The 10,205-nt window shown below is 39.3% G+C and overlaps 1 protein-coding gene across 2 annotated transcripts in view; it reads left to right on the forward strand.

Moving 5' to 3' along the window:
• The window catches only part of AK3 (adenylate kinase 3), a 32,010-nt gene that overhangs the window by 13,433 nt on the left and 8,372 nt on the right, over positions 1–10,205 (forward strand). Inside the window, exons 1-2 of one of the 2 annotated variants that reach the window (XM_017851490.1) lie at positions 4,556–4,598; positions 6,664–6,783. In XM_017851490.1, coding sequence (XP_017706979.1) covers positions 6,723–6,783 — 61 coding nt within the window. In that variant the 5' untranslated portion in view covers positions 4,556–4,598; positions 6,664–6,722. Of the gene's footprint in view, positions 1–4,555; positions 4,599–6,663; positions 6,784–10,205 lie in introns of those variants that run through there. The other variant, XM_017851489.1, reaches the window with a different exon arrangement.

Genomic DNA, 10,205 nt, shown 5'->3' on the forward strand with positions numbered 1-10,205 from the left:
GTCTCGATCTCCTGACCTCGTGATCCGCCCATCTCGGCCTCCCAAAGTGCTGGGATTACAGGCTTGAGCCACCGCGCCCGGCCGAGACATGGTCTTGCTGTGTTGCCCAGGCTGGTCTTGAACTCCTGGCCTCAAGTGAAATGCCTGCCTTGGCCTCCCAAAGTGCTGGGATTGCAGGTGTGAGCCACCATGCAGGGCTTGGTAACTGTGTTCAACCTTTAAAAAAACTACCACACTGTTTTACAAATTGGCTACATCACTTTATAATCCTACCAGGAATGTATGAGGGTTACAGTTTCTCCACATTCTTACCAACATTTGTTTTTATTTATTTTTTTGTTTGAGACACAGTTTCACTCTGTCGCCCAGGCTGGAGTGCAGTGGTGCGATTCAGCTCACTACAACCTCCGCCTCCCAGGTTCAAGCAATTCTCCTGCCTCAGCCTCCCTGGTAGCTGGGACTACAGGCATATGCCACCACAGCCGGCTAATTTTTGTATTATTCGTAGAAACAGCGTTTCACCATGTTGGTCAGGATGGTCTCGAATTCCTGACCTCAAAGTGATCCGCCTGCCTCGACCTCCCAAAGTGCTGGGATTACAGGCATGAGCCACCGTGCCCGGCCTAACACTTGTTTTTAAAGGCATATGTTGTTTTATTGTGCTTCACAGGTACTGTATTTTTTTTTTTTTTTTTTTTACAAATCTAAGTTTTGTGGCAACTCTGTCGAGCAAGGCTGTTGGCCCCATTTTTCCAACACGTGCTCATCTCCCATTTCTGTTTCACATTTTTGCCAACTTTTGCAATATTTAAAATATTTTCATTATTATTATATCTGTTAAAGTGATCTGTGATCAGTGATCTTTGATGTTACTATTGTAATTGTTTTGGGGTGCCATGAATTACACCCATGTAAGTTGGCAAACTTAATTGATAAATGTTGTATGTGTTCTGACTGCTCCACTAACCAGACATTCCCTTGTCTTTCTCCCTCTCCTCGAGCCTCCCTATTCCCTGATACACCACAATATTGAAATTAGGCCAATTAATAACCCTACAGTGGCCTCTAAGTGTTCAAGTTAAAGGAAGAGAGTGGCACATCTCTCACTTTAAATCAAAAGCTAGAAATGATTAAGCTTAGTGAGGAAGACATGTTGAAAACCAAGACAGGCTGAAACTAGGCTTCTTGTACCAGTTAGCCAAGTTGTAAATGCAAAGGAAGACCTTGAAGGAAATTAAAAATGCTGCTCCAGTGAACACTGGAGCACAAGAAAGTGAAACAAACTTGTTGCTGATACAGAGAAAGCTTGAGTGGTTTAGATAGAAGATCAAACCAGCCACATCTCCCTAAAGCCAAAGCCCAATCCAGAGCAAGGCCCTAATTCTCTTCAATTCAGTGAAGGTGGAGAGATGTGTTGAAGCTGCAGAAGAAAAATTTGAAGCTAGCAGAGGTTGATTCATGAGGTTTAAGGAAAGAAGCTGTCTCTGTAACATGAAAGTGCAAGTGCTGATGCAGAAGCTGCAGCAAGTTATCCAGAAAAATCTAGCTAAGATCATTGATGAAGGTGTCTACACTGACAAACAGATTTTCAATGTAAACAAAACAGCCTTGCATTGGAAAAAGATGCCATCTAGGACTTCCATTGCTGGAGAAGAGAAGTCAGTGCTTGACTTCAAAGCTTCAAAGGACAGGCAGACTCCCTTGCTAGGGACTAATGCAGCTGGTGACTTTAAGTTGAAGCCAATGCTCATTTACCATTCCAAAAATCCTAGGGCCTTGAAAATTATCTAAATCTACCCTGCCTGTGTTCTGTAAATGGAATGACAAAGCCTGGATGACAACACATCTGTTTATAGCATGGTTTACCGACTATTTGAAGCCCACTGTTGAGAACTATTGTTCAGAGAAAAAGATTCATTTGAAAATATTACTGCTCGTTGATAATGCGCCTGGTCACCCAAAAGCTCTGCTGGAGATATACAAGGAAATTCATGTTGTTTTCATGCCTGCTGACACAGCATCCATTCTGTAGCCCTTGGATCAAGGAGTAATTTCAACTGTCAAGTTTTATTATTTAAAAAATACATTTCATAAGGTTCAGCTGCTGTATAGATAGTGATTCCTCTGATGGATTTGGGCAAAGTAAACAGGAAAACTTAGGGAAAGGATGCGCCATTCTAGATGCCAGGAAGAACACTCATGATTCAGGAAGCAGGTCAAAGTGTCAACATTAACAGGAGTTTGGAAGAAGTTGATTCCAACCCTCATGGATGACTTTAAGGGGTTCAGGCCTTCAGTGTAGGAAGTAATTACACGTATGGTGGAAACAGCAAGAGAACTGGAATTAGAAGTGGAGCCTGAAGATGTGACTGGATTGCTACAATCTCATGATAAAACTTGAATGGATGAGGAGTTGCTTCTAAAGAATGGGCGAAGAACGTGATTTCTTGAGATAGAATCTAGTCCTGGTGAAGATGCTGTGAGCATTATTCAAATGGCAACAAAGGATTTAGAATATGACTTAAACTTAGTTGAAAAAGGAGCAGCAGGTTTGAGAGGATAGACTACAGTTTTGAGAGAAGTTCTACTGTGGATAAAATACTATCACACAACACTGCATGCATCAGAGAAGTTGTTGGTGAAAAGAAGAGTCAGTTGATGAGGCAGACTTTATTGTTGTCTTATTTTACGCAATTGTCATAGCCACCTCATCGTTTAGCAACCTTTACCCTGATCAGTCAGCAGCCATCAGCCATGGAGGCAAGACCCTCCACCAGCAAAAAGATTAAGACTTGCTGAAGGCTCAGATGATCATTAACATTTTTTAGCAATAAAACTATTTTAAATTAAGGTAGGTACATTGTTATTTTAGACATAATGCTATTGCACTTAATAGTCTACAATGTAATGTAAATATGTAACTTTTATGTGCACTGAGAAACCCAAATGTTTGTGTGACTCACATATTCACTTTATTATGGTGGTCTGGAACCAAACCCACAATATCTCCAGGGTAGGCCTGTATGTGTCTTTTTGACTATAACCATGTTCGTGAATGTGAAGTGGTATCTCATTGTGGCTTTCATTTGATTTCCCTAATGATTAAGGATGTTGATCATGTGTTCATGCGCTTATTGGCCATTTGTATATCTTCTTTGAAGAAATGTGTATTCAGATCCTATGCCCATTAAAAATTTTTTTTAATTGTTGAGTTATGAGAGTTTTTTAAATGTTCTAGATACAATTCCTTACGAGATACATGATTTGCAAAATTGCTCTTCCATCCCAGGCTATGCATTGTCTTTTCACTTCTTTTCTTTTCTTTTTTAAGAGAGAGGGTTTCACCATGTTGGCCAGGCTGGTCTCGAACTCCTGACCTCAGGTGATCCGCCCACCTCAGCCTCCCAAAGTGCTGAGATTGCAGGCAGGAGCCACTGCACCCGGCCTCACTTTCTTAATGGTGTTATTTGAAGCACAAAGTTTTTAATTTTAATGAAGTCTAATGTATCTATTTTTTTCCTTTCTTAGTTGTGCTCTTGGTTTGGTATCCAGAAACCATTGCCTAATGCATAGTGATGAAGATTTATACGTGTGTTTTCCATTAAGAGTTTTTAGGCTGGACGCAGTGTCTCACACCTGTAATCCCAGCACTTTGGGAGGCCAAGGCGGGCAGATCATGAGGTCAGGAGTTTGAGCCTGGCCAACATGGTGAAACCCTGTCTCTACTAAAAATACAAAAATTGGCCAGGCATGGTGGTGGGCGCCTGTAATCCCAGCTGCTTAGAAGGCTGAGGCAAGAGAATCACTTCAACCTGGGAGGGGGAGTTGGCAGTGAGACAAGAGTACATCATTGCACTTCAGCCTGGGTGACAAGAGTGAGACTCCATCTCAAAAAAAATAAAAAAGGTTTAGTAGCTTTAGCACTTACGTTTAGGTTTGTGACCTATATTGAGTTAACTTATATACATAGTAGAGGTCCATCTTCTTTCTTTTTCATCTGGATATTTATGTGTCCCAGGAGCATTTGTTAAAAGACTACTTTTCTTCATTTATTTTGGCATCCTATTAAAAATCAGTTTACTATAAATTTGAAGGTTATTTCTGAACTTTCAATTCTATGGGTTTTTTTGTTTGTTTGATTTTTGTTTTTTTTTTTGAGACAGGGTCTCACTCTGTTGCCCAGGCTGGAGTGCAGTGGCATGATCATGGCTCACTATAGCCTTGACCTCCTGGGCTCAAGCAGTCCTCCCGCGTCAGTCTTCTGAGCAGCTGAGACTACAGCCATGTGCCACCACACCCAGCTAATTTTTAAATCTTTTGTAGAGATGGGGTCTCACCATGTTGCCTAGACTGGACTCAAACCCTTGGCTTTAGACATAGGTTTACTTCTTTTTTTCTGGATGCTTTTTATTTCCTTTTCTGGACTAATTGCCTTGGCTAGAATCTCTAATATTATATAGAAGTGGCAAGAGAATCTTTTCTTATGGCTTATTCATATACTGATAAAATTAAGTAATTTATTAATTAACCCCATCTTCTAACCCATCTGTTGCAGCTGGTTGGGGATTTAGAAGAGGGCTTGGCCTGAAGAGTGAGAGGTGAGGGGAGAGGCCAATAACAGGTTTTTTTGGGACTTGGCCCTAGAGAATTGCATGTTTTTACATTTTTTTTCCCCAAATGCTGTTGATGAGGTTGAAGCTCTCCCTCCCCAGAGCAGTGGTCAAAAGCCTGGAGACAAAGAGGTTCACACATTAAGTATAAGGCTGTTTTAGTGTGTTCTGAGCTCTACATCTACCAAACCCTCTTCTAAGTGCAGTCTGCAAATCCAGCAGCACACCTGCCACATGACAGCCTGTGTCCATGCAGTTACTGTTCTTAGTTAAAAGCCTAAAGTTTCATGAATCTGACAATTTAGAATCTGTTCTTGGTTAAAAATCTAAAGTTTCATGAATCTGACAATTTAGAATTTGTTTTGGGGTCAGTATGGCAATTCATACCAAGAGTTAGGAAAATGTTCATATATACCTTGACCCTTTAATCTGACATCTGGGAATTTATTCATTGCAAATACGCCCAAAGAGAAATAAAAAAAAGAAAAGGAAAAAAACAAGAGTCTTTGGTGATGAGGAAAAATCAAGACTAATTTACACAATTTAAATGTCCAACAGTACTGCTGTAATAAAGTGTATTTTTATATATTTATTTCTAAATATATTTGGAGTGTAATATCGTTACCTGAAATGACTATATAAAACCACTGAAAAGTATTTACTAAATAATGCTNCTGTTCTTGGTTAAAATCTAAAGTTTCATGAATCTGACAATTTAGAATTTGTTTTGGGGTCAGTATGGCAATTCATACCAAGAGTTAGGAAAATGTTCATATATACCTTGACCCTTTAATCTGACATCTGGGAATTTATTCATTGCAAATACGCCCAAAGAGAAATAAAAAAAAGAAAAGGAAAAAAACAAGAGTCTTTGGTGATGAGGAAAATCAAGACTAATTTACACAATTTAAATGTCCAACAGTACTGCTGTAATAAAGTGTATTTTATATATTTATTTCTAAATATATTTGGAGTGTAATATCGTTACCTGAAATGACTATATAAAACCACTGAAAAGTATTTACTAAATAATGCTAAGTGACAAAAAGAACATAAAATTGTAGATATGCAGATTATGATGGTATTACAGTTCTGAAGATATAGAAATAGTTTGGTAAGGGAACATGAAGAAATTAAAATACTGTTGCATAAGAGTGACATATAGTTGTAGGTAATATTATTAAATTGTTCATAAATCATTTTCCAGAGTGTTTTGTTAATAAAAATATGACATAATCACAATGCTAATCTGGTTAAAAATGGAAGTGTGTCACAATAGCAGCACCTGTTTTACAGGATTGGAAAAGTCTCCTTAATAACATGATAGCAGGCGTTTAAACTGAATCATTTCAGAATAATGATGATTTCAAATTCTTATTTTAAAAGAAAATAATTTCAGCTATTTCATAGTTTTTTCTGGTAGAAAATACAGAAAAGTACATACATATTTTTAAAAAACACTCAATTCTATTACACAGAGATGACTACTATTAACATATTGGTCTATACCTTTGCAATATCTTTTCTGTCTATATATTTACATTTATATATTTTTCCATAATGAAGAATCTGAAGTTTAGATTATTTTGTAACCTTTGTTTTTGTTTTTGAGATGGAGTCTCGCTCTGTTGCCCAGGCTGAAGTGCAATGGTGCGATCTTGGCTCACTGCAACCTCTGCCTCCTGAGTTCAAGTGATTCTCCCGCCTTCTGCCTAGATCCAAGCTACTCCCAAGTAGCTGAGATTACAGGCACCCGCCATCATGCCTGGCTAATTTTTGTATTTCCGTAGAAATGAGGTTTCACCATGTTGGCCAGGCTAGTCTTGAACTCCTGACCTTAGGTGATCCACCCGCCTCGGCCTCCCAAAGTGCTGGGATTACAGGTGTGAGCCACTGCAACCAGCCGTAGCCTTTGTTTTTATCAGAAAAGTTGGTGATGCACATTTTCATATAAGTATGCCATACAGACTTCCCCTTTGGGCAACTCGTTCCGAGGTGCCTGGAATGGGATAAAACAAATGCACTTACTGATTTTTTTCCCCCTTTGCTGTAGAAATTGGCGTGTTAGCCAAGGCTTTCATTGATCAAGGGAAACTCATCCCAGATGATGTCATGACTCGGCTGGCCCTTCATGAGCTGAAAAATCTCACCCAGTATAGCTGGCTGTTGGATGGTAAGTGGAGTGTCATGAGCATTTCACCTGCCCAAAATAATGAGTGCTGGCAGGATAATGAGCATTTCATGAGCTTCGGACGGACTTCAAGGATGGCGGCTGGGGGAGAGGGGTGCTTGGGACTATCCTGAAACTGGTCTTCTTCTCTGGGACCAGTTCTATATCCAAATGGAAAGAGGGGAGTGAATTGCATGATTTCTAAGATCCCATCAGATATAACTTTAGTTCCTTTCCCCTTTCTTTGAGAATATTCTGTGATATGGGAGGATCACCACAGAAGAAGCAGGACCCAAGAGTAATTTACAATAAGCTGTAAACTTTCTCTAGCCAGAGGTATGGCAGAATCCTTGAGGGTAGGTTGATTTTTAGTTTTGTTAATATAGAGAGGACACAAAAGAGATTTGTTTCAGTTGAGTCCAGAGTTCTCACTAAAACTGGGATAAACTTGGGATAAGCCTTTTCTTCAAGAAGATCTGAGTCATAATATCCTTTTTTGGCAAACTTAATTGATAAATGTTGTATGTGTTCTGACTGCTCCACTAACCAGACATTCCCTTGTCTTTCTCCCTCTCCTCGAGCCTCCCTATTCCCTGATACACCACAATATTGAAATTAGGCCAATTAATAACCCTACAGTGGCCTCTAAGTGTTCAAGTTAAAGGAAGAGAGTGGCACATCTCTCACTTTAAATCAAAAGCTAGAAATGATTAAGCTTAGTGAGGAAGACATGTTGAAAACCAAGACAGGCTGAAACTAGGCTTCTTGTACCAGTTAGCCAAGTTGTAAATGCAAAGGAAGACCTTGAAGGAAATTAAAAATTAATATAGAGAGGACACAAAAGAGATTTGTTTCTTTTTTGGAATAGGGTAGCTAATCTAGTCTTCTCTCCTACTCAACCCCATTCACCCACCTTTGCACACAGGCATGCATGCACTCAGTGCTGCCCTCACCAAGCCCTGCAGCCCTGACTTGCTTGCTTTATCTAAGAAGGTTCTGAAGTCCTTGTCCTTGTGGAAAGTGCATTCTAGTAGAAGACAAGTAGTAATCAAGTAAACAAAAACTTGGATAAGCCCAGACATAAGTACTAAAAGGTAAATTAGAAGTTGATGTGGACCAGAGGCAGTAGCTCATGCCTGTAATTCCAACACTTTGGGAGGCCAAGTTGGGTGGATCACCTGAGGTCAGGAGTTCAAGACCAGCCTGGCCAACATGGTGAAACCCCATCTATACTAAAAATACAAAAATTAGCCGGGCGTGATGGCGCACACCTGTAACATCAGCTGTTCGGGAGGCTAAGACGGGAATTGCTTGAACTGGGAGGCAGAGCTTGCAGTGAAACGAGATCGCGTCACTGCACTCCAGCCAGAGAGACAGAGCGAGACTCTGTCTCAGAAAAGAAAAAAAGAATTTGATGTGAACAGAGAGTAATGTAGTGGAGAGGTAGGCAGTTTTTTTTTTCTTTTCAGTTGAGACAGTGCCTGGCTCCGTTGCCCAGGCTGGAGTGCAGTGGCGTGATCTCCTCTCACTGCAACCTCCTCCTCCCCAGTTCAAGTGATTCTCCTGCCTCAGCTTCCTGAGTAGCTGGGATTACAGGTGCCCACCGCCACACATGGCTAATTTTTGTATTTTTAGTAGAGGTAGGGTTTCACTATGTCAGCCAGACTGGTCTCAAACTCCTGGCCTCAAGTGATCTGCCCACCTCGGCCTCCAAAAGTGCTGGGATTACAAGTATGAGCCATCACACCTGGCCTCTTCCCCTTTTAAAACAAAATATGTTGCATGGTTCAGAATTAAAATTTTGTTTTAAAAGTTTAATGAAAATCTTGCTTCTTTATGAGATGGAAGGGGCTGAAAAACATTTCCATTTGTGGGAGGTCTTGAGGAATGAGTAGGATTACATGGGTGGAGAGACAGGTCATCTTTGGCAGCAGGAAGAAGGTAAACCAAGGTAGGTTGGTGATGCTGCCCCAGGAAAGTGTCAAGTCATGCACGACACCAACCCACAGTAAGCAGGAAGGGTCTCGGGGGAAGGCCAAAGACTGAGCCAGATGGGACAGGCCGGGAATGTGAAGCACTAATGTTTGTGATTTTGTCATTGTTCTATTGCAAAAATACCTTTTCCTTTTAAAAAATTAAGAAAGTTGTAAATGTTTCACAGAGAGCCTCAAAATCCTTAATGATCGCATCCTTTAGTAACAATTACTTTTAATTTCTTAGTATGTAATTCATCAGGATTTTTTCTATAATTAATGATTTAAAAACATATACATACACATTCAGAAATGTACAGTTGTCCCTCAGTAGCCTCAGGGGTATCGATTCCACCCACCTCCTGTGGATACCAAATCCATGCATGCTCAAGTTCCTTATATGAAATGGTGTAGTGTTTGCATGTAACATCTGCTTAGCCTCCTGTGTACTTTAAATCATCTCCAGATTTATTGTAATACCTAATACAATGTAATTGCTATGTGAAGAGTTGTTATAATGTATTATTTAGGGAATAATGACAAGAAAAATAAGTCTACATGTTCAGTACAGGTGCAACTATCCATTTTTTTCTGAATACTTTCGATCTGAAGTTGGTTGAATGCCCAGATGTGGAACCCGCAGATGCTACTATATTTGGTATAAGATGTGAGTTAAGTTTCTAGCTCCCCTCCCCACAAGTGGTATCTAATATTGTTATATATATATATATTTTTTTTGTATGATACACACACACATACACATACCATGTTTTGCATTTTGCTTTTTCATTGAATAAATCTATATTTAACACATAGATTTGCCTCATGAAATAAAAGATGCACGGGCTTGCATTTTGTGTCTGTATCATAATTTGACTAATCTACTGAGGAACATTTGGGTAAGACAGCTTGTGTTCACATTCCACTTCCATCACTTTGTAAGCTTTGTGAGCTAAAGTAAGTTACCTAGCCTCACTGTACCTCAGTTTCCTCATTCATAAAGTGGGAATAATAAAGTATGTCTCAGGGTTGTTATGATGGTTAAAAGAAGTGATCCTTGTAAAACATTTAACATACAGTACTTTGCATTTAGAAAGTGCTTGAGATTTAGCTGTTAAACTCCATTTATTATTATTAAATGTACTAAAATTGTTTTCACCAGGGTGACTTACTTCAGTGTAAATTTTATATTTTTATTTTATAAAATTATATAGATTGAGATTTTGCCATTATAAGCTTTCTTTGGGGGCCATTATTCCTCTAAAATCCAGGTTTCCTGGGTATAGTTTTAGTCATTATCATTGTCATTTTAGCACATTATAAGGTCTAGATCACTGGCAAATTTTTCCACATTTCATTGTTAATAAGAAAATGTAATTTTCAGACATTATTTTGCTCTAACAAATTATGCATGTGCAGTTTTAACGTGTGTGTTTTTTTTTTTTTTTTTTT

This window comes from Rhinopithecus bieti, unplaced genomic scaffold (genome assembly GCF_001698545.2).
Source record: "Rhinopithecus bieti isolate Rb0 unplaced genomic scaffold, ASM169854v2 scaffold_32740, whole genome shotgun sequence".
Classification (NCBI taxonomy): Eukaryota; Metazoa; Chordata; class Mammalia; order Primates; family Cercopithecidae; genus Rhinopithecus; species Rhinopithecus bieti.